At 44.5% G+C, this 24,575-nt stretch overlaps 1 protein-coding gene across 2 annotated transcripts in view; it reads left to right on the top strand.

Moving 5' to 3' along the window:
- smyd3 (SET and MYND domain containing 3) overlaps positions 1-24,575 on the top strand; it is a 1,006,799-nt gene that overhangs the window by 283,664 nt on the left and 698,560 nt on the right. For both annotated transcript variants that reach the window (XM_063055477.1, XM_063055475.1), the window contains one exon: positions 19,349-19,485. In XM_063055477.1, coding sequence (XP_062911547.1) covers positions 19,349-19,485 — 137 coding nt within the window. The remainder of the gene's footprint in view (positions 1-19,348; positions 19,486-24,575) is intronic.

Here is a 24,575-nt window from a genome sequence, read left to right as displayed (position 1 = left end):
TCGGGTCGGTAGAAGTGCGGTTTGCACTCTGCGCAGACTTGGCAGTCCCTGGTCATCATCCTGATCTCCTCAAGGGAGTAAGGCAGGTTCCGGGCTTTCACAAAGTGGATAAGCCGGGTGACTCCCGGGTGGCAAAGGTCTACATGTAGGGCGTATAGCCGGTCGATCTGCGCGCTGGCGCATGTTCCCCGCGATAGGGCATCGGAGGGCTTGTTGAGCTTCCCAGGGCTGTACATGATGTCATAGTTGTAGGTGGAGAGTTCGATTCTCCACCTCAGAATTTTATCATTTTTGATTTTGCACCGCTGCTGATTATTAAAAATGAATGCGACTGAGTGCTGGTCAGTTAGCAGGGTGAACCTTTTGCCGGCAAGATAGTGCCTCCAGTGCCTTATAGCTTCCACTATGGCCTGGGCCTCTTTCTCTACCACAGAGTGCCGAATTTCAGGGCCTTGAAGGGTACAGGAGAAGAACGCCACTGGTCTTCCTGCCTGGTTGAGGGTAGCAGCCAGCGCAAAGTCGGAGGCGTCACTCTCTACTTGGAAGGGAATGGCCTCATCCACCGCATGCATTGCTGCTTTGGCAATGTCCCCTTTTATGCGGTTGAAGGCCGCGTGGGCCTCGGCAGAGAGGGGGAATGTGGTGGACTTGACCGGGGGGCGGGCCTTGTCTGCGTAGTTAGAGACCCATTGGGTGTAATATGAAAAGAAGCCCAGGCACCTTTTGAGGGCTCTGAGGGTATTGGGAAGAGGGAGTTCCAACAAGGGGCGCATACGGTCGGGGTCAGGGCCAATGACGCCATTCTCCATGACACACCCAAGGATAGCAAGTCGGGTGGTCCCAAATACACACTTGTCCTTGTTATAGGTGAGGTTGAAAGATTTGGCCGCTTGGAGAAATTTTTGGAGGTTGTTGTCGTGATCCTGCTGGTCGTGACCGCAGATGGTGATGTTATCCAGATATGGGAACGTGGCCTTCAGTTGGCACTGGTCCACCATCTGGTCCATTGCCCTCAGGAACACAGATACACCATTCGTGACACCAAAGGGGACGCGCAGGAATTGATAAAGCCTGCCGTCTGCCTCGAAGGCAGTGTAAGGGCGGTCCTCCCGGCGGATGGGGAGCTGATGGTAAGCGGATTTTAGGTCTATGGTCGAGTACACCTTGTACTGTGCTATCTGATTGACCATATCCGCGATGCTGGGTAGAGGGTACGTGTTGAGCTGCATGAACCTATTGATGGTCTGGCTATAGTCCACGACCATCCTATTCTTCTCCCCATTCCGAACAACGACCACCTGGGCCCTCCAAGGACTTGTGCTTGCCTCAATGACCCCCTCCCTGAGCAGCCACTGCACCTCCGACTTAATGAAAGCTCTGTCCCCCACGCTGTACCTCCTGCTTTTAGTTGCCACAGGGTTACAGTCGGGAGTCAGGTTGGCGAACAGCGGTGGGGGAGGGATCCTAAGGGAGGTGAGGCCGCAAGTGGTGTCGATAGTGCGGCTGTTGGCATGGTGTTGGGTGGGATGTGTGGGTCGGTGTGTGTGTGTGTGGTCAGTAGCGGGGTACGTGACATATCTCTACAAAACAGGGGATTTATGACTAATTGGCGGGAGGGGCCCATCATACTACATTGTCACGCTTTTCAGGTGGCTCTGGAAGTCCAACCCCAACAACACAGGGGCACACAGTTGAGGCAAGACCAGTAACTTAAAGTCCCGATATTCTGTGCCCTGCACCACTAGCGTCACTACACAACCCCCCCGGATGTCTGTTGTATGCGACCTGGAGGCCATGGTGACCCTCCGACTTACCGGCTGTATCATGACACCACAATGCTGCACCGTGGCCGGGTGGATAAAACTCTCCGTGCTGCCTGTGTCAAACAGGCAGCTTGTCCTGCGCCCCTCCACCAGGATGTCCATCATTGACCTTGCGAGCTGGTGGGGAGCGCTTTGGTCAAGGGTCACGGAAGCCAGGGTGGGGTCGCTGTCTTGGTCCAGCGTGGTGGGGTGCCCCATGAGCACCCGTTGGTCATAGGCGGTGGGAGGTGGCGCCGACCAAGATGGCCGCCCCCATGTCTCGCACGTGGTGGCGGCGTGCAGGGAAGATGGTGGCAGGCACGATGGCGACCCCCACATCTCGCACGCGGCGCTGCTCGATCCCGCTCGCGGTTTTGACTTACAGACCTTGGCGAAGTGGCCCTTCTTTCCGCAGCTGGAGCAGGTAGCTTGTCGGGCCGGGCAGCGTTTCTGGGGGTGCTTCTCCAGTCCGCAGAAGTAGCACTTTGCGGACTCACGACTGGCGGCAGCCGAGGTCGATTCGCCGGCAGGTTGCGGGGTCTGCGGCGCCCACGAGGCCATCGGGGGATCGTGTGCCTGGAGAGCCTCGGAGTTATGCAGAGCGGCCTCCAACGTATCAACCAGCTCCATCGCCGAACTTAGGGTAAGATCAGCTTTTTCCAGCAGCCACTGGCACACGTACACTGACCTGGTCCCCGTAACGAAGGTGTCTCTCACTAGGAGTTCTGCATGCTGCGCCGCCATCAGCTCCTGGCAATTGCAGGCCCGCACGAGCGTCCGTAGGGCCCGGACAAACTCAGCACTCGATTCCCCAGACCATTGTTGCCGTGTCGCTAAGCGATGCCGAGCATAGACGCTGTTTATCGGCCGCAGGTATTGTCTTTTGAGTGTGTTCATTGCGCCGTCGTAGTTCGGCTGGTCTCTGATCAGCGAATAGACCCGTGGACTGACCCTGGAGAGTAGAACTCTGCACTTCGCTACGGGGTCGGTCGCTTTAATCTCCTCTAGATACGCTTTGAAGCAGGCCAGCCAGAGTTCAAAAGCGTTTCCAGCTTCAGGTGTTTGCGGATTGAGGTCTAATTTTTCTGGTCTCAGGGACTGTTCCATGTTTTAAAACGGTACAGCGAATAAAATTGAAGCACCTTCAATTACTCCAAAAGACTGAGGTTTGGTAAAATACTGAAAGGCTTTTATTCGCTGTACAATACGACCTCCACAGTGAGTGTCTGCCCCCGGACTGAGGGGGAGGGGCAAGGCGGACACCTTTATACAGGACTCTGTGGGGGGAGCCACAGGGGCAGTCAGCAGAGGGGTGTGTCCAGACAGGTAACCGAGTTACAACATATATACATGGTTTACCACATGTTTTCTTGTAGATGTGCTCACAGAGCGTGAGACGGGTTATCCATGATCCCTTGCACTGTCGAGTGAGTGAAATGGACGGTTCATTTTTCCCGTGGTCATGCTGATCTTTCAATCAATTTTTTGCCAATGACTCCACAGAGCCCACAGAGGTGGAGAATTTCGGAACTAGTTGCAAGGAAATCTATAACCACTGAAGCATTTAAAAGCCAAGGTTCACAGTGAATGTGTGTTGCACATAATTTTAATGCACTGATGAGCAACAGGCAGCAGTATACAACACAAATTTCACCTAGTACTGAAGCATTTGCAGAAAGCAATTCCTTCTTTACTTTGGTGTCAGTGAGTCCATTTACGTGTAATGAGCCTATTGTAGATTGATGCCATTGAAATATTCTGCATAATGTGGTTTAATAATGTAATCTAAAAAGCAGAGACATAATTTAAGTCCTTTTTTAGTGGAAAGCTAATTGTTAGTGAATTTTGTCTTAAAGTGAAGCTTGATTGCATTTAAATGTGCTGCAGTCATCAATATATTTTGTTACTGTAGGTTAATTAGAATCAATGGTGAAAATCATAATGTATTTTGTGCACCCTTTTGGCCTCAACTGCCAGAATCTGACTGATTTAAAGGTTATGAATTCAACACCGCATTTGGATGTTCAAAGTAAATCTGTTATTAGGGTACACACATCACCATATACTACCCTGAGATTTATTTTCTTGCAGGGGAATCATGCAAGTAGTAAAAATAAATAAATTATACAGTTTGAACACCCCTTATCTGAAGTGCTTGGGACCGGACATGTTTTAGGTTTCGGATTTTTTTTTTCCGGATTTTGGAATATTTGCATCTATATAATGAGGTAGCTCGGGAATGGGATCCAAGTCTAAACATGAAATTCATTTACATTATATATACAGCTTATACATATACCCTGAAGGTAGTTTTATATAATATTTTTAATGATTTCTGCATCAAACAATCGTGTACATTGAACCATCAGAAAAGTAAACTAACACTACCTTGGCCTCTCTGGTGAACAGTCCGTGGCTATTTGGCATTGCCATCATTCCTGACTCTCAGGTTATGTGCTCTGGTAAGCAGTCTTTGTTTTACATTTGTTCTTCACACTTATGTACTGATGTAGCCGTTCAGTATGTTAGATTTTCATCAGCGACGATCTTGGCAAACTCATCAGCGAATTTCTCTGTTGCTTCGTTATCAGCAGACGCTTTATCACCACAAATCTTTAAAAATTTATTGCCATGCCTTTTCTTAATTTTTTTGCAACCAGCCTGCTGAATATTCACAATTACCTTCAATTTTCGGTTTGTCCTGAGATATCTTTGCTTGTTCATGTTCAGCATGCCATTAAGCGGTATATGTTCACTCTGATGCTGACCAATCCACTCTCTGAATATACGAAGTCTTCATTTTTCACCTTATGCAATGTTTTTCTATTTTTATAGAACATAGAATAGTACAGCACAGTACAGGCCCTTCGGCCCACAATGTTGTGCCGACCCTCAAACCCTGCATCCCATAAAAGCCCCCACCTTAGATTCTTCCATATACCTGTCTAGTAGTCTCTTAAACTTCACTAGTGTATCTGCCTCCACCACTGACTCAGGCAGTGCATTCCATGCACCAACCACTCTCTGAGTAAAAAACCTTCCTCTAATATCCTCCTTGAACTTCCCACCCCTTACCTTAAAGCCATATCCTCTTGTATTGAGCAGTGGTGCCCTGGGGAAGAGGTGCTGGCTATTCACTCTATCTATTCCTCTTATTATCTTGTACACCTCTATCATGTCTCCTCTCATCCTCCTTCTCTCCAAAGAGTAAAGCCCTAGCTCCCTTAATCTCTGATCATAATCCATACTCTCTAACCCAGGCAGCATCCTGGTAAATCTCCTCTGTACCCTTTCCAATGCTTCCACATCCTTCCTATAGTGAGGTGACCAGAACTGGACACAATACTCCAAGTGTGGCCTAACCAGAGTTTTATAGAGCTGCATCATTACATCACGACTCTTAAACTCTATCCCTCGACTTATGAAAGCTAACACCCCATAAGCTTTCTTAACTACCCTATCCACCTGTGAGGCAACTTTCAGGGATCTGTGGACATGTACCCCCAGATCCCTCTGCTTCTCCACACTACCAAGTATCCTGCCATTTACTTTGTACTCTGCCTTGGAGTTTGTCCTTCCAAAGTGTACCACCTCACACTTCTCCGGGTTGAACTCCATCTGCCACTTCTCAGCCCACTTCTGCATCCTATCAATGTCTCTCTGCAATCTTTGACAATCCTCTACACTATCTACAACACCACCAACCTTTGTGTCATCTGCAAACTTGCCAACCCACCCTTCGACCCCCACATCCAGGTCGTTAATAAAAATCACGAAAAGTAGAGGTCCCAGAACAGATCCTTGTGGGACACCACTAGTCACAATCCTTCAATCTGAATGTACTCCCTCCACCACCACCCTCTGCCTTCTGCAGGCAAGCCAATTCTGAATCCACCTGGCCAAACTCCCCTGGATCCCATGCCTTCTAACTTTCTGAATAAGCCTACCATATGGAACCTTGTCAAATGCCTTACTAAAATCCATATAGATCTCATCCACTGCACTACCCTCATCTATATGCCTGGGCACCTCCTCAAAGAACTCTATCAGGCTTGTTAGACACGATCTGCCCTTCACAAAACCATGCTGACTGTCCCTGATCAGACCATGAGTCTCTAAATGCCTATATATCCTATCTCTAAGAATCCTTTCCAACAGCTTTCCCACCACAGACGTAAGGCTCACTGGTCTATAATTACCCGGACTATCCCTACTACCTTTTTTGAACAAGGGAACAACATTCGCGTCCCTCCAAACCTCCGGTACCATTCCTGTGGACAACGAGGACATAAGGATCCTAGCCAGAGGCTCAGCAATCTCTTCTCTCACCTCGTGGAGCAGCCGGGGGAGTATTCCGTCAGGCCCCGGGGACTTATCTGTCCTAATGTATTTTAACAACTCCAACACCTCCTCTCCCTTAATATCAGCATGCTCCAGAACATCAACCTCACTCGTATTGTCCTCACCATCATCAAGTTCCCTCTCATTGGTGAATACCGAAGAGAAGTATTCATTGAGGACCTCGCTCACTTCCACAGCCTCCAGGCACATCTTCCCACCTTTATCACTAATCGGTCCTACCTTCACTCCTGTCATCATTTTTTTCTTCACATAATTGAAGAATGCCTTGGGGTTTTCCTTGACCCTACTCGCCAAGGCCTTCACATGCCCTCTTCTTGCTCTTCTCAGCCCCTTCTTAAACTCCTTTCTTGCTTCCCTATATTCCCCAATAGACCCATCTGATCCTTGCTTCCTAAACCTCATGTATGCTGCCTTCTTCCTCCTGACTAGATTTTCCACCTCAATTTTTCATAAACATATGTTCATTACATATCTGAAGTCACTTCTCAGAACTGTCTGCGGTGCACAGAGACCTGCACATTTGCTAGGAACCTTCCCAGCGCCTTGTGGAATTTTCCATTTGTGACGTCGTGTCAGCGTACAAAAAAAATTGGGTTTTGTAGGTTTTCGGTTTTTGGAATTTCGACTAATGGGCGCTCAACCTTTACTGAGTTGTAGAGTCCTTGAAAGTGAAACTCTAGGTTGTGGAGTCAGTTGAGTGTTAAGATGAGTGAAGTTATCCTCTCAGGCTCAAGAGCCTGGTGGTTGTAGGGTATTAGGTGTTTCTGAACCTGAGGCTGCTGTACCTCATGCCTGATGGTAATAGCGAGAAAAGAGCCTGCGGTATTAAATATGACTGGAAGAACATTTTAGAGAATTTCTTCTTCATCCTTAATTGTTACATTTTATGTTGAATTGTGAGTGGTTTATTCTGTAATGATAAATATTGTCAGGAGGGAGGTCCAAATACTATAAATTTGTGTTCATGATCCATAGGATCATACTTCTGCTTGTATAAGATTCCTGGAGGATTTCCACTGTGATGTGTCACCCATACTTTAAATGGGTTGGTTGACCAACTGGAAACATACTGACTTAATCTTCTATAGTGTAATTGTTTGGCACGCTACCAATATTATGAAAATCTTTTGCTGCTCCATGGTAACTGAGCTATGAGGTCTCAAGGCAGTTCACCGAGAGGTTTAGCTGGTCACTAATATCTCCTGGTCCATTGCTTTCATTGTAATTTCTGCAATATAATATCGTCTCTTTTTAGCATTCAGCCTTCAGGACGTTGCCAACCATCTGCTGTGACACCCATAGCTACCGTGTGAATCCTGCCTGCAGTGTTGACTGAGTACAAAGGTTGGGAAAAATATTGCATCTTTTCATATCAAAGCCCGGGGATCCTGATCCTTTGCCTGTCTAATGTTACACACTTCCCCTGGATTCATAAGAGCACAAATTAACCCGTCAGCCTCGCTTCACTTGACTAGACCATAGCAACTCTGTGTCCTCATATTGTTGTTGTGTATTACTGTTTTAAATTGTGGAATGACTACTGATGAGAGTAGTGGATGGAGTTTTAATTGCAATGTTTAAGAAAAGTGTGGATAAGTACATGGATGGGGAGAGATAGAGAGGGCTATGGTCAAGGTGCAGTGGATGAAACTAGGCAGAAAAGCAGGTTGGTGCAGGTGAGATGCACTGAAGACCTGTTCCGGTGAGGTATGACTATAGTTCTATGGCTCCGTGTCCTGGTATTCCTGAAAAGCAGGCTCCAAGTTGTTAAAAACAGAAAATGCCAGGAACGCACGGGCTGCTGTGGAAAGGGAAACAGAGTTAATATTTCAGTTTCAAATTCAGATTTCCATCTTGGCCTGACTTCCACTTGTCACCTCATCCAAGAATCATGTTGATAGAAGATCTATTGACTTGATTGATCTCAACTAATTCGACGTGGGACTCAGTCTCACTGAAGTAATGGTCTGTTGTTATTGAACCCAGAAAAGAGACCAAAGGGATGCCTATGATTGTGTCAAGGTATTGGGTTTAAAATTGCTGTCTGCTGGTGGGGTAGAAAATCTTCTAATGTGGCTTCAAGTATGGGTTCTGCTGATAAGAACATCCGTCTTATGACAGGTGTTATAATGAAAGAAAGCTTTGCTTTGTTAGTTAGCTAGAGATTGACAATTTTTTCTTTTAAAAAAAACTTACCTGAGAGAGGAAGATGTTAATTGATAAACAAAGCATCTCTTTTATAGACAGAAGTAGAACTTTGTGTCAAGTGATGGTGAGAAAATTCTACTCCCACCAAAAACACAAATACCCGATGGGAGTAAAGGTCTTTCCAGAAATTTAATTAGCAAAAGCCTCAGGCTGTTTACATAAACAATTGAGTGATGACTGATAAATCTTCCAGTACTCTTCTGTCAAAGGTATTGAGATGCTTTAATTGTCATCACGTTTCTTTTTGCAATAATACAGGAGTTTAATTTAAGAAAAATGCACTCAGTGGCCACTTTATTAGGTACACCTGCACATCTGCTTGTTAATACAAATATCTAATCAGTTCAACATGTTCCAGTAGCTCAGTGCGTAAAAACCTGCCAACATGGTCAAGAGGTTCAGTTGTTGTTGAAACCGAACATCAGAATGGAGAGGAAATGTGATCGATGTGACTTTGACCATGGGATGATACTTAGTGCTGGACAGGCTGATTTGAGTATCTCAGAAACTGCTGACCTCCTGGGACTTTCATGCACAACAGTCTCCTGGTTTTTACAAAGAATGGTGTGAAAAGCAAAAACCCAGTGAGTGGCAGGTTCTGTGGGCGAGAGAAGCCGGAGGAGATTGGCAAACTGGTTCAAGCTGAAGGAAGATGACAGGAACTTAAGTAATCACACATTATTTACCACCTGTCAGATTGCCGGCAGGTGGTAAGAGTGGGCTTCCTCACCTCTGTCCCTCTGACCCTCAACACAGGTGCCCCTCAGGGCTGTGTACTAAGCCCCTTCCTTTACTCTCTGTATACCCATGACTGTATTGCCACCTGCTTCTCCAATCTGCTAATTAAATTTGCTGATGACACTACATTGATTGGCCTAATCTCAAATAATACAGAGAAGAAGTCATCTCTCTGACACAGTGGTGTCAAGAAAACAACCTCTCCCTCAATGTCGCAAAAACAAAGGAGCTGGTTGTGGATTACAGGAAGAATGGAGACAGGCTAACCCCTATTGACATCAATGGATCTGGGGGTGAGAGGGTGAACAGGTTTAAGTTCCTTGGCGTACACATCACCGAGGATCTCACATGGTCTGTACATAGCGGCTGTGTGGTGGAAAAAAAAGCATAACAGTGTCTCTTTCACCTCAGATGGTTGAAGAAGTTTGGTATGGGCCCCCAGATCCTAAGAACTTTCTACAGGGGCACAATTGAGAGCATCCTGACTGGCTGCATCACTGCCTGGTATGGGAACTGTATCTCCCTTAATTGCAGGACTCTGCAGAGAGTGGTGCGGACAGCCCAGCGCATCTGTAGTTGTGAACTTCCCACTCTTCATTTACAAAGACAGGTGTCTTTTATAAAAAGGGCCCGAAGGATCATTGGGGACCCGAGTCACTCCAACCACAAACTGTTCCAGCTGTCACCAACCGGAAAACAGTACCACAGCATAATAGCCAGGACCAACAGGCTCCAGGACAGCTTCTTCCACCAGGACAACAGACTGCTTAATTCATGCTGACACAGCTGTATTTCTGTGTTATATTGACTGTCCTGTTGTACATACTATTTATTATAAATTACTATAAATTGTACATGTAGATGGAGATGCAATGTAAAGATTTTTTACTCTCCATGTATATGAAGGATGTGAGTAATAGAGTCAATTCAATTACAAAAGTGGTGTTCAGAAGAGCAACCCTGAATGCACAACACATCGACCCCTGAAGTGAATGGGTTACATCAACAGAAGACCCAGAGCGTAGACTCGGTGACCACACTGTTAGGCAAAGGAGGTACACAGTTAGAGGAAAAGAGACGAGATTCTGTGGATGTGATAGAGACACCCAGATGGTGTGTCACCTCCCAGGTGCCAGGGTCAGGGATATCTTGCATTGGGTCCATGGCATTCTGAAAGGTAAGGGTGAGCAGCCAGAGGTCTTAGTACTTATTGGCAATAATGACATTAGTAGACAAGATGAGGAGGTTCTGAAGAGAGATCTTAGTAGCTAGGCAGGGAGCTGAAAAGCTGGACCTCCAGGGTAGTGATCTCTGGATTGCTGCCTGTGCCGTGTGCCAGGGAGGGTAAGAATAGAATGAATTGGCAGGTGAATGTACGGCTGAGGAACTGGTGTAGGGGGCAGGGGTTCAGATTTCTGGATCATTGGATCTCTTGTGGGGAGGGTACATTCTGTACAAAAGGAATGTGTTACACCTGAATCAGAGGGGGACAATATCCTTGTGGGCAGGTCTGCTAGAGCTGTTGGGGTGGGATAGGGCTGAGGGCGAGGCATTTGGCTTACAAACAGAGGCAGTGTGTGGTGAGACTCCTAGCAAGGAGCGGCTGATGATAGGGCAAAATGGCAGTCAACAGAATGAGCTGCAATGTAAAAGGCAGACAAAGTCGAAAAGGTGAATACAGGACTAAAGGTATTGTATTTGAAAGCATGCAGTATAAGGAATAAGATCAATATAGCACAGTTACAGATTGGCCAGTACGATATTGCAGGCATCACTGAATCATGGCTGGAAGAAGATTATAGCTGGAAGCTTATTGTCCAAGGCTGCACATCGTATCAAAAGGGTCGGAGGGAGGGTAGAGAGGGTGACATGGCTCAGTTGGTAAAAAATGAAATCAAATTATTAGAAATAGGTGACATAGGATCAGAAGGTATTGAATCGTTGTGGATAGAGTCGTACTGTGGAGAGCATTCTGACAGGATGCATCACTGTCTGGTATGGAGGGGCTACTGCACAGGACCGAAAGAAGCTGCAGAAGGTTGTAAATCTAGTCAGCTCTATCTTGGGTACTAGTCTACAAAGTACCCAGGGTATCTTTAGGGAGCGGTGTCTCAGAAAGGCAGCATCCATTATTAAGGACCTCCAGCACCCAGGGCATGCCCTTTTCTCACTGTTACCATCAGGTAGGAGGTACAGAAGCCTGAAGGCACACACTCAGTGATTCAGGAACAGCTTCTTCCCCTCTGCCATCTGATTCCTAAATGGACATTGATCCCGTGAACATTACCTCACTTTTTTTTAATATACAGTATCTCTGCTTTTGCACTTTAAAAAAATCTATTCAATATATGTAATTGATTTTCTTCTTCTTATTTTTTTTTATTTATTATTTTTTTCTCTCTGCCAGATTAGGTATTGCATTGTACTGCTGCTGCAAAGTTAACAAATTTCACACCACATGCCAGTGATAATAAACCTGATTCTGATAATTCAATGGAAGGATAAAAAGACCCTGATGGGAGTTATATACATATATAGACCCTCAGACAGCAGTAAGGATGTGGTCTGCAAGTTAAAATGGGTGCTAGAAAATGCATGCCAAAAGGGCAAGTTATAATAGTCATGGGGGATTTCAATATGCAGGTAGATTGGGAAAATCAGGTTGGTGCTGGATTGTAAGAGGAGACTCTGTTGGATGCATACAAGATGGCTTTTTATAGCAGCTTGTGGTTGAGCCCACTCAGGGGATCAGCTATTCTGGATTGGGAGTTCAAAGTACATTTATTATCAAAGAATGTATAAATTGTACAACCTTGAGACTTGTCTGTTTTCAGGCAGCCACAAAGCAAGAAACCCTAAAGAACCCAATTAGAAAGAGACCAACACTGAATGCTCAGAGAATGAGGGGGAAAAAAAACACAAATCATGCAAACAATAAAAGCAAGCAGCATTGTTCCGATCCAGATTGAGCCCATAGACCCGAATCTCAGAACAGCTGGAGTAGGCCTGTAGCCTCAGTCTCAGTTCATCATATAGCAGGGCAAATTGCCCTGAAACTCGCAGACACAAAGCACATAGCAACCGGAGCAACCGCTCAGCATCAGTGCCGCAGGAGAGCGAGCGGAATCAGCCAGACCCTTGTCTCCTGTCCTGACATCCTGCCTTCCAGTCTATCTGGGCCGGCGTTTAAATCGTCAAACAGTAGATTGTGCTGCACACTAGGACCCAGGCCCCGCTGTGGCGATATGCTCTGGGCTTAGATGTCGTTGCCCCACCCAAAGCCGTTTTCGACCATTCCAAATCGGCTCGGTGCTTAGATCGATCCAGCCTCGCTCCCGGTTCAGGTGAAAAGGCACCTAAACTCCTCCGCCTCAACTCCTCTCCGAATCGCTTGCCCCAGTTTCATCTCTGACTCCAACGCTGTGTCAAATCAGAATCAGAATCAGGTTTATTATCACTGGCATGTGTCATGAAATTTGTTAACTTCGCCGCAGCAGTTCAAAGCAATACATAATAGAGAAGAAGAAGAAGAAAAAAAGTAAAATAATAATAATAAATAAATTAGTAAATCAATTACAAAACACATATATTGAATAGATAAAAAATAGTGCAAAAAACAGAAATAATATATATTAAAAAAGCGAGGTAGTGTTCACGGGTTCAACATCTATTTAGGAATCTGATGGCAGAGGGGAAGAAGCTGTTCCTGAATCTCTGAGTGTGTGCCTTCAGGCTTCTGTACCTCCTACCTGATGGTAACAGTGAGAAAAGGGCATGCCCTGGGTGCTGGAGGTCCTTAATAATGGATGCTGCCTTTCTGAGACACCACTCCCTGAAGATGTCCTGGGTTATTTGTAGGGTAGTACCCAAGATGGAGTCCACAACCCTCTGCAGCTTCTTCTGGTCCTGTGCAGTAGCCCCCCAACCCCCACCCCACCATACCATACCAGACTGTGATTCAGCCTGTCATAATGTTCTCCATGGTGCATCTATAGAAGTTTTTGAGTACATTTATTGACATACCAAATGTCTTCAAACTCCTAATGAAGTATATTCGCTGTCTTGCCTTCTTTATAACTGCATCAATATATATTGAAACCAGGTTAGGTCCTCAGAGATCTTGACACCCAGGAACTTGAAACTGTTCACTCTCTCCACTTCTGATCCCTCTTTGAGGATTGATACATATTCCTTTGTCTTATCCTTCCTCCCTGACTATATGTGACTCTCTGGCTTTGCATCAGAGTAGCAACAGCTCAAGTCAGCTTCGCCTTCTCTTGCCTCTTCATTGTTTGCGGTGGTAGGTTACCACAATTAACCTCAGAAATCATCCCCCTCGGCAGTATCCAATCATGATCTCAGCCTGCCCAAAAGCTCCCAAAGGCATTTGTCGCTTTTTAAACCTGGCACACGAAGTACACGAGTAACTTGTCTCCAACTCACTCTATGATCTCCTGCCCTGTAGATGGGACTGTTGTGCCTAAAGTGGCCACTGAATGTATGTAATTTATAGTATGTGAACATTGCTGCATTTATTGACGATGGCTAATTGCTCTTGAGGAGTTGGTGATGAACCACCATATTAAACAATTGCCGTCCTGTGGTGAATGTGTTCGGTGGGAAGTTCCAGGGTTTGGATGTAGAAATGATGATGGAATGGCAGAATGGTGTGTCCTGTCAGCACTAATGTCTCAAAGCTCTGCTTGCCCACTCAATTATATTCAACATAATTCAGACATTTTTAGTCTAAAATGGAGTCAAAGGTCAAATGGAAGTGTGTGGCAAATGGAGTTGAGAACACGCTCAGATTTATCATGATTTTTTGAATGCCTTGAGGGACAGTATAGCCCGGTTCAGTTCATAAATCTTACACTCTCAGTGGTCGAGATCAAGGGTCTACGTCAGGATATGTTGTAGATGGTGAGCCCTGTAGGTCTCCGTAAATCAGTGATGGGGGAATAAATTTCTAGCGTAGTAGATATGGTCCTAATCAATTGTTGACTTTGCCCTGGAGTTGAGCTTCTTGAGATTCTGGGCTGCGATTATCCAGGCAGGTTGAGGGTATTCCATCCCACTGCTGCCTGGGGCATTGTTGATGGCAGAAAGGGTTGATAGAGCCAGCAACGGATGTACTTGCCGAAAGGTACCCTGTTTCTGACTGCTCTTGTAGCCACATTGTTTATGAGGTTGGTAGAGTTTATCTTGTGTTCGCTAATAAGACTCCAGGATGTTGAAAGTGGGGAACTAGATGATGGGAACACCAGTGAACGTCAAGTGGGAGAGGTTGTATCTTCACTTGTTGGAGAAGGTCACTGGTGATGTTCCTGAATGTTACTTGTCACTCTCTGTCAGTTGTTAGGAAACACTTGGAGACCATTTTATTAGGTACCTCCTGTACTTAATAAAGTGGCCACCAAGAGTATGTTTGTGGTTTTCTGCACTATAGCCCATCCACTTCAGTGATCGACATGTGCATTCAGAGATGCTTTTCTACACACCCTTCCGCCAGCTTGAACCAGTCTGGCCATTCACCTCTGATCCCTCTTATTGACAAAGTGTTTTCACCCACAAAACTGCCCCTCACTAGATTTTTTTTGTTTGTTTATTTTTGCACTATTCTCTGTAAACTCTAGAAACTGTTGTGCATGAAAATCTCAGGAGATCAGCAATTTCTGAGATACTCAGACCACCACATCTGGCACCAACAATCACTTCATGGTCAAAGTCACTTAGATCACATTTCTTCTCCATCTTATATTAGGTCTGAACAAGAATTGAACCTCTTGGCCATGTCCTTATGCTTTCATGCATTGAGTTGCTGGAATGCTTGGCTGATTAGATATTTGCATTAATGAGCAGGTGTACAGGTGTAGCTAATAAAATGGCCACTGAGTGTACTTATCAGTTTCTGTCTGAATGCTGCTTACATTTCGCTGCATGCAACACTGACTGCTTCATTTGCTGCTGGAGAGTTTTAAATAGGAGTAAACATTGTGCCATTGCTCGTGAACATAAAAGGTTGGAAGGAAATCGCAGAAATGATTGCAATACCAACTGATGCAGTGATATCCTGGGGCTGAGATGATTGACCTCATCAGTTAGACATTCCTCCTTTGTGTAAGTCCAGTCAGCGGAGAGTTTTCACATACAAGTTCATTTTTACTGGAGCTTGGCGCTCAGAGTCAGAATCAAAGTGATGTTCATTGTCACTGACATAAGTTGCGAAATTTGTTGTTTTGTGGCAGCAGTTCACCGCAGGGATAACAAATTAATAAAAGTTACAATAAAAATAAATAGTGCAAAGGATTAAGAGTGCAGTTGTGTTCATGGACCGTTCAGAAATCTGATAGCAGAAGGGAAAAAGCTGTTCCTAAAATTTTCAGCGTGTGTCTTCAGGCTCCTGTGCCTCCTCTCTGATGGCGGCAATGAGAAGAGGGAATGTCCTGGGCGACGAGTGTCCTTAATGATGGACACTGCTTTTGAACGATGTCCTCGGTGGTGGGGAGGATAGTGCCAGTGAGGGAGCTGGCTGAGTCTACAACCTTGCAAAGTAGGGGCTGCCAACCGGGGGTCTACGGACCCCTTGCTGAATGGTATTGGCCCACGGCATGGCCAAGGTTGGGAACCCCTGCTCCAAGGCCTCCTATTAATCTGTGCGTTGGCATCTCCATACCAGACTGTGAAGCAAGCAGTCAGAATGCTTGCAACAGTACATCTGTAGAAATCTGCTAACCTCGATGATGAACCAACTGTCCCCAAACTTGTGCCCTGCTCTTGCCCCGGCCCCGGAATTCACACTTGCGTGAAGAAAAAAGTTTTCAGTTGAGCGCTTCTTGCAAAACTCTGTCACTGTCACCTTAATTATCTCTTTATGACCACTCTGCCTCTTATCTGAAAATTGTTTCAGTCCCAGAGCGTGATGACATTTTATTTACTGAGAATTTTATCCGTTTGAATTTGCAGCCAGTGTACATGCTATTTACATCACTATAGATTATTCAGATCCAATTCAGTACATCGCTTCCAGCTACTGAAAATGGTCAAGTTCCGCAAATAGGAATGAAAGGTAACATCAGTATTTTCAAATATATAGGAAGTAATTGCAAAGCAGACAAATTGGTTGGAAAGGAAATCATTAGAAATAAAATATAACCATGAACTTGCGTAATGTTTCATCACCTCTTTCACAAAGGTCTCGGGTGCTTCACGTACAATGAGTTACGGTGGATGATTGCTTCCCAAACAAACGTGCTGACTGCTCAGGGAGAACTGCACTTTGCTTGTTGCTTCGTTACCTTGTGCTGCAAAATGCAAAGGTGCTTGGATACTGTTTTTTCCCTCAAGGTTTGCCTTGTACACTCTGTGGCCATTTTATTAGGTACCCCCTATACCTACTAAATGGACACTGAGTGTATGTTCGTGGTCTTCTGCTGCCGTAGCTCATTCGCTTCACGGTTCGACGTGTTGTGCATTCGGAGATGCTCTTCTGCACACCACTGTTTAACGTGTGGTTACTTGAGTTACTGTCGCCTTCCTGTCTGCTTGAACCAGTCTGGCCCTTCTCCTCTGACTCTTCTCATTAACGAGGTGTTTTCACCCACAGGACATCTCACTGGATGTTTTTTTTTTGTTTTTTGCACCATTCTCTATGAACTCTAGAGACAGTTCTGTGTGAGAATCCCAGGTGGTCAGCATTCTCTGAGATACTCAAACCCGGCACCAACAATGATTCCACAGTCAAAGTCACTTAGATCACACTTCTTCCCCATTCTGATGTTTGGTCTGAACAACAACTGAACCTCTTGACTATGCCTGCATGCTTTTATGCATTGAGATGCTGTCACATGATTCTGATTAGGTATTTGCATTAACGGCATGTGTACGTGTGTACTTAATAAAGTGGCCACTGAGTGTGTATATAAGAATCAGATTTATAAGCCTGAAGGCATTTGCTGTTGAACAGACCATGAACAATTCGCTTTTCTGTTGTTAACACATTAGAAGTAATAAAGAATTATTTAATTTTATAGCCCAGCAAAGGGTCTGTTAGTCTGTGGAGTCGGTCTTGAAGAGTAATCCAGCCACTCCCATGCCCTGTTCTTTCTGCCAATTCTGCAGTATTTTCCCCACAACTTTAACTCCTTCGGCTGTTTAGCAGCTGCCTTTCTGGAGCGCGTGAATCTGCGACCACTGGCCTTTCGTGTAGTGCACCGCAAATGAGATAGAATATCATGTTTGAGCTGATGAAAGGTGGCAGGCATGGGGAACAGGAGGTTCTGTAGATGCAAGATTTGTCGCAGGAGGTTTGGAACAAAGCAGCGGTAGTGGATGAGCTGTTGCAGGGTCAGGCTGCGTGGCCGGTTTTGGGAAGGTAAACGTTGGCATTGACTGGCTGGGCCAAATGGTTTATTTTTGTGATCACCTTTAACGTATTTCTATAACATGTGACTCGTATATTATACACCACAGGGTCATGCAGCAGGGAAACAGGCCATTCAGCCCATCATTGGGCAGCCATCCCTATTAATCTCCCCTTCTATTTCTTGGTCTACAGGCGTCAATGCCCAGGTACTTCAAGTGCTCCTCTGTACATGTCAATACTGTCAGCCTGCTTCCACCACTCTCCTTGGCTTTATTCTTTACTTCCTTCCTGCTTTAAGAAGAGCATTATCAAACTTGGGTGGCGGATGGAGATACGTCTCTACCAAAGGATATGTAAGGTGCTCCTTCTCTCCGCTATCCTGCAGGTTACCCTTGGGCAAGGTGCTTTGCACCCCCCCCCCAACCCCTCCACTGATCAGGGTCCTGTGAAGCCACAGGAGCAGGTGGTGGATGGTTGTATGAGCAGCTGGTGCACATCACAAGTCCTGGTTATGTGGCCACTGACGCCAGGCAGACGATCTCTGAAAAGTTTTGATAATGGCTGGGGTCACCCACCTTGTAAAGACGCTGCCCAGGAGTAGGCAGTGGCAAGCCACTTCTGTCGAAAAATTTGCTGAGAACAACAATGGTCGTAGAAGGAACATGATTGCCCACGTCATGCGAAACAGCACATAGTCCCTAAGAAAAACAAGGTTATGTGGCTTTATCCTATTTAGATGCATAATGGATTTTAAAAGAATGAGGGGATGCCTCATTGAATTATTGAAAGGGCTAGATAGAATGGATGTAGAGAGGATGTTTCCTACAGTGGGGTGTCTACAACCAGAGGGCACAGCTCAAAAGAGGATATCCCTTTAAAAAAGAGATGAGGAAGAATTTCTTTCGCTAGAGGTGGTGAATCTGTGGAATCCATGACAGCTGTGGAGCCCAAGTCACAGGGTATATTTAAAGTGGAGGTTGATATGTTCTTGATTGGTGAGGATATCAAAGGCTAGGGGGAGAAGGCAGGAGAATGGGGTTTAGATGGAGAATAGCAGACAGTGGAGCAGACACAATGGGCTGATTGACCTCACCCTGCTTCTACGTCTCATGGTCTTCTGGTGCCGGCTTGATCTGAGGCTTCACAGCGATAAGGCAGGCGATCCAGAAGGATGCTAGGTTGAATGCATGGAATTATCCAGTGGTGAAGAATCAGTGGGAATAAGTCCCAAGCTTCCAAACAGGAGGGTCGCATGTATGGAGACTGTGAGCTCAACAAATCACAGGCTGCTCACACATCAATCCTTATTTTATTTGTTGAATTCAAGATTGCTTCATGCCATTTCCTGTACACAACGGTAAGGAGAGTGAAATAATTGTTACTCCAAATCCAATGCAACCCAAGTAAACCCCATGAAAGATAAAGGACACAATAATAAACACAATAAATATAAATACATGAGATAGCCGTGTCCTGTGGGACAAGGACATTTTCCAGCATGATTTACTATTTTATTTGCCGCTGGCCTCTGTCTCATTGAAACAGAAAACAAATTGCACCAATTGTCACCACAATAGTTTGAAGGGAACAATTACCATGGTTTAGATTGATCACCTGCCTGAACGTCACTGCCCAGTACATTGAGATGAGTGGCACCCGGTTGTTATCAGCTTCATCTATGTTATTTACCTGTCAAAGCTGTGGAGATATATGCTTGTGGCTTCCTTGAATTGAATTGGGGAGTAGATGTGTCCAGACAGAACAGCTGCCATCAAACATTAACACTAGAGATTCTGCAGATGCTGGAAATCCAGGCCTGTTGCCATGAAACATTATTTTCTTGTGGTTGACGGTGAATTTGTTCGTTACTTCACAGATGTCAAAAGGATGAGTGAAGAAATGAAAGAAGGCCTTGGGCAACTTGCAGCTATGCTGCAGGTTTATATGAAAGAAGAAATTCACAATGCATCCCAGCTGGTTCCTGGTTTTAATCTTCTTCACCTCTTTGGTCAAGTAAGTTTTTTTTAAGCTTGCAGCCATCAGATTAGTACGTGATTGAACTGACCGAGGCAGATCTCCACAGACAGGCCATGTGACTTTCTGAGTGTGTGCAGGTCTCTGAATGGGCTGAAACTAACATAGCTGTTTACAACTTGTGCTCTGAGGTCCTGCTGTGCAAGACTGTTATTTTCGGAAGATGTGCATCATGAGACCGCACTAAAGGGAACAGAAGTCTAAAGGATTGATCTGCTGCCAATTAGCAGTAGATTTTTTTTTTCTGAAGGAAATTTATTCTTGGAGCAGATATCCTCCCCTTGGTGAATGTCTAAATTGCCTTTCAGTATTTTAACTTGGTGAATGCTAGTGAACCGTCAGTGAACTGCGACACAATTGGTCTCTGGTTTCCGACGAGAACATTAACAAGTTGAGTTTCATTTGTGCACTGAGTCTTTGCTCAAGATTTTGATTGTAAAAGCTTAATAAAGTTATTTCAGTCAGTGCTGAATATTTATTATTCCCAGTAAACTCCACAATTTTGGCTTTAGTTTTAGCTGGAAGCCCTATCCCTGCCTTGCAACGTGCTTCTCTTTTGATGCATTCATTATTCTATATACTTATTTTCTGAGTACAAAATTGCCTTGGGCTGATGTCATTGCAGTTTGGTCCCAATAGCATAAAGCCAGCAATATTTTATATTTCATTCTGATGTACAAGGTAGTCACAAGGGGCTGCAGTTCAACCCACTTTCTTCCAGATAATGATGGAAGACATTCCTCTGATAAATAGGGTGATGTAGAATGATCTAGTTCAACAGACATCCTGGTTAGTGAAACCTGCTGATTCTGTTTAGAGTGATAGACTTGAGATTGCCTCAATCCCGGCTAATGTCAGTGTATGCACAAATTCTCCAATCTTTAAAATTTTACCTGTAAGAATTCCCAGTTGCTCTGAGCAGAAACTGGTGATGGGATTCTGTGTATCAGACACCAGGCAGACAACATAAATCTTTCTGTTTGCACCTCAGTCGTGATTGAACTGACTGATGAAATCACCATATCTACGACTGGACTTGTAACTCGTCAAACAAGCTTCCACTTTCAAAGTGGTCATTCAGTGGTAAATAAAATGTTCGGATTTGATTTCAGAGATGTAGAAGTGGTGTTATAAACTTCTCAGCCTGGCATCTTCAGAGAATCCTAACATTCTTACTTTGTGTGTGCTGTCTAAAACACAACAGGTTGTTCAGCTGTGTCTACCTTGTGGCATGTTTAAACACAAGCAATGATTTTTCACTTGTTTTAGCCAACCAATACATTTTGTTTTGCCCATATCTGGGAGAGGGAGATAAGATTAACAAAGGAGTTGTTGGATTGTTCTTTGCTTGATAGTGGTTGTATGTTAAAACGTTCTGCTGCATGCATACATCTTTTCAATTGTACCCATATTGCCAGTGTTAATGTGTTACCCAGATTCGCTCAGTGGAAGTGTTTATACCTTGACTTATTACATCACCTTCCTCTCCAATGGCAGCTTGGTAAAATCACTCACGTCATTTTGTACATGTTTGCATGATCTAAGATGGCAATGCATGTTAATATTCACAATTCTAAATTTTGTGATTTTAACTCGGATTTTCAGATATATAACAGATGTGAAGTGGCTTACATTCTTCCTTTGTGTGCACTCTCTAGCACACAACAGGTTGTTCAGGTGCACTGACAGGGCAGATGGCTACCTTGTGGTGTGTTTAAACATGAGCAATGATTTTTCACTTGTTTTAGGCAAACAATACATATTATGTTACCTGTGTGTGCAAGAGGAAGATTAGGAAAGAAGATGTTGTTAGGCAAATATAAGCTTGTTCTTTGCTTGATAGTGGTTGCATGTAAAAACCTTGTACTGTTTATACAACTTCTCATCTTTCCATTATAACCATATTGCAATGTTAATGTGTTACATACAACTGCACCATCCACTCAGTGGAAGTGTTTAAAACTGGTCTTATTGCCTCACTTTTCTCTCCAATGAAGATTAACTGCAAGCGCTGTAATATTGTTCCAATTATCTTTTTAAAATGTTTGTATGAACTTATGATGGCTGTACATGTTCGCATTTCTAAATATTGTGATTTTTAACTCTAATGTTCAAAAGTATAACTGATGTGAAGCCTGCATTCTCTAACAAAAATCTGTGACGGTGTTATGATGGGAAATTGCTCTGAATTTTAACCATGCCTTGACAAGCTGTTCTGTACTGAGGTGTTGTACTTGACATGGTGTAATGATGGCTATGTGTAAAAACATGTTGTCTTCGGTCTACGGTCATGAAATGGCAAGTGATGGGGTGGCTTGTGCACCTTCATTGAGAGGCTGCTGCACTGCCGAATGGGCTCAGCCAGTCTTGTACCAGAGGGAGCTCTCCGTTATCTGTATTCCCTTTATACTGTTGGATCTGATAATTTTGCTATCCAGGGGTCCTTTAGAAGTCAAGAAAGAGGCAAAAAACTTGTTTTTCTCATGGCTGTTTATAAAGAGTAAAGTAAGGAAGAATGAAACTGAAAAAAGACAAGAAAGACAAAGCACAAGGAAGTTGTGGTGGTCTTATGTAAAAACTAGCTCCAACTAGAAAGATAACAAGACATTCCAGAGGTAACAATTAACCCATGGGATAGCCAGATTCAATTTGAGTGACATCTTCTACTGAAAACTCAGAAGCTTCTAGAAAAATACAGAATCAATTATGCTATAATTACTGGAAAATTCACGGAACAATTACACTATGCAAATAATTATACAAAAATGCAAGTAAGCATGGGAAAGATTAAACTGTGAGAATAATTGTAATTTTACACTCTAATCCATTTGTATAGCATGGGAGAACATTGGCAGTGGGTTTAAAAGTCACAAGAGAACTTTCTACATGATTAAAACAACTAGAAGACAGGGAGGTCTAGTGAATCCATGCACATAGGTGTTTTAAATAGGTTCAGAATATACCGTAGACAAGTGCATTATTGAGTTTTCTACTTGGAGTGGAAACGTGTGACTCAGTGGCCACCGCAGCAAGTTTCGCTGACGTTCACTTACATTGTTTCAGATTCTGTCCTGACCTTTGGTGTTGCCGGTGTGGAGCTTGCATGTTCTCCATGTGACTGCATGGGCTCCCATCAGGTCCTCCGGCGTCCCTCCTCATCCCAAGATGTGCTTCCAGGTCATCGAGTCGGTGTAAAGTTGCCCCTTGTATTGGTGGGTGGTGGGAGAAACAGGAGTAGATGGGTTTGTGAGGCACCATTTCCAGCATTTTTAGAGTCCGAATGGGAATTAAAATGTTCGGCCATGGGGAAGTTTTGCTTTTGCAGGATAGAGTGCAAATGCTCGATGAAATGGTTGCCCAATTTACGACGGGTCTCACCAATGTTGAAGAGGTCACATAGACTACCCCAGCAGATTTGCAGGGGAGGTGTTGCCTCACCTGGAAGAACTGTCTGGGGGTCTTAAATGGAGGTGAGAGAGGAGCTGAATAGACAGGTGTAGCACTTTGGCTGCTTGCAAGGATAAGTGTCTGGAGGGATGATTGGACAAGGGAATCAGGGGGGGGCGCAATCCCCGTGGAAAGTGGATGGGGGGGGGAGGTAAGGTTATGTTTAGTGGTAGGATCACTTCAGAGATGGCAGAAGTTGTTGAGGATAATGTGGTAGATGCACAGGCTCATGGGGTGGTAGGTGAGGACAACAAGATGCTGAATTACCTTTCTGCAGATGTGCTCCATGATGGCTGTAGATTATGTAGGTTGTTATCCAATGTGGGAGCTGGTTCTGTTTGGGGTCTGAGTTCATTATTGATGATGTATTATTTTATTTTTTTATTTTCATATTATGTTCATTCTCCTCTGCTCGTCAATGTTTTGTCATTAATTTGGAGTGAGCTTCTCCCCGACAAGGATTATTTTGTTTCTGCTGACAGTCTGTTTCCCTCTCCTTTGTGTGGTGTTTCATCATTTAAAACCAAATCAAATAAACCTGGATATCAAATGCTGGTGTTACTTTCTTTTACCAATGTCCCAAGGTGTTTCTGCATGTTGACTCATGGGGCTGAGTACATTGGCATCAGAACAGGGATTTGTTTTGCCTGTGAGTGGAAGGTCAACACCTCTTGTTTTTCTAGAGTTGGATGCAATTTTGCAGTCACCTTTTTGCTGTTTGCTTTTGAGATATGGCAATCTCCGCTTTGGTGTTTCGGCTTATTTCGCCCCAAAGTGGAAGCAGTGACCCGGTGTTCATAGCAGCAGTTATACAGCTGGGAAACAAGCCCCTCGATCCAATGTAGAGTTCTTGGGAATGCCATCAGACTGACAGGCAAATACCACTTTGTTTGCCTGTTCACTCCCTTGTACTTATACACAGATAGTCACGTGGAGTTCTTGTTCCTTCCTACCTGCTCCAGATTCATTTTCTGCTTTTTTTCTGCTGTGTTATTCTTTTTCTTCTCAATTCTTTCAGTTCCCATCTTCCCTTTAATGGTCTTGTTGTATAGGTATTTTTTCCTTTAAATGGGTTATACTCTGTTTCTTTGCTACCTGCAAGAAGATGAATCCCAAGGTTGAATACCGGACACATACATTTATAATAAATGTACTTCGAACTTTAATTCTGTTACATGCATGACTTCAATTCTCTCTGCTTGCCCCTGACCCACTTCGAGCCTCATGTACATGCCCCAGGTGTATGCCTATGTATGTTCCAGTCACCGACACACTTTATATATCATAATCATAGAACAATACAGCACAGAAAATGGCCCTTTGGCCCATCTAGTCCATGCCGAACAATTATTCTGCCTAGTCCCATTAGCCTGCACCTGGACCATAGCCCTCCATGACCCTTCCATCCTATCTAAACTGCCCTTAAATGTTGACATCAAACCGGCATCCATCTCTGCCACTGGCAGCTTATTCCACACTCTCACCACCCTCTAAGTGAAGAAGTTCCTCCTCATGTTTCCCTTTAACATTTCACCTTTCACCTTTCACCCTTAACCCATGACCTCTTACCCAATCTCAGATGAAAACCGCAAACATGAGGAAATCTGCAGATGCTGGAAATT

This window comes from Mobula hypostoma, chromosome 8, assembly GCF_963921235.1.
Source record: "Mobula hypostoma chromosome 8, sMobHyp1.1, whole genome shotgun sequence".
NCBI classification, from domain to species: Eukaryota; Metazoa; Chordata; class Chondrichthyes; order Myliobatiformes; family Myliobatidae; genus Mobula; species Mobula hypostoma.
This window is presented reverse-complemented; position numbering and strand designations above follow the sequence as displayed.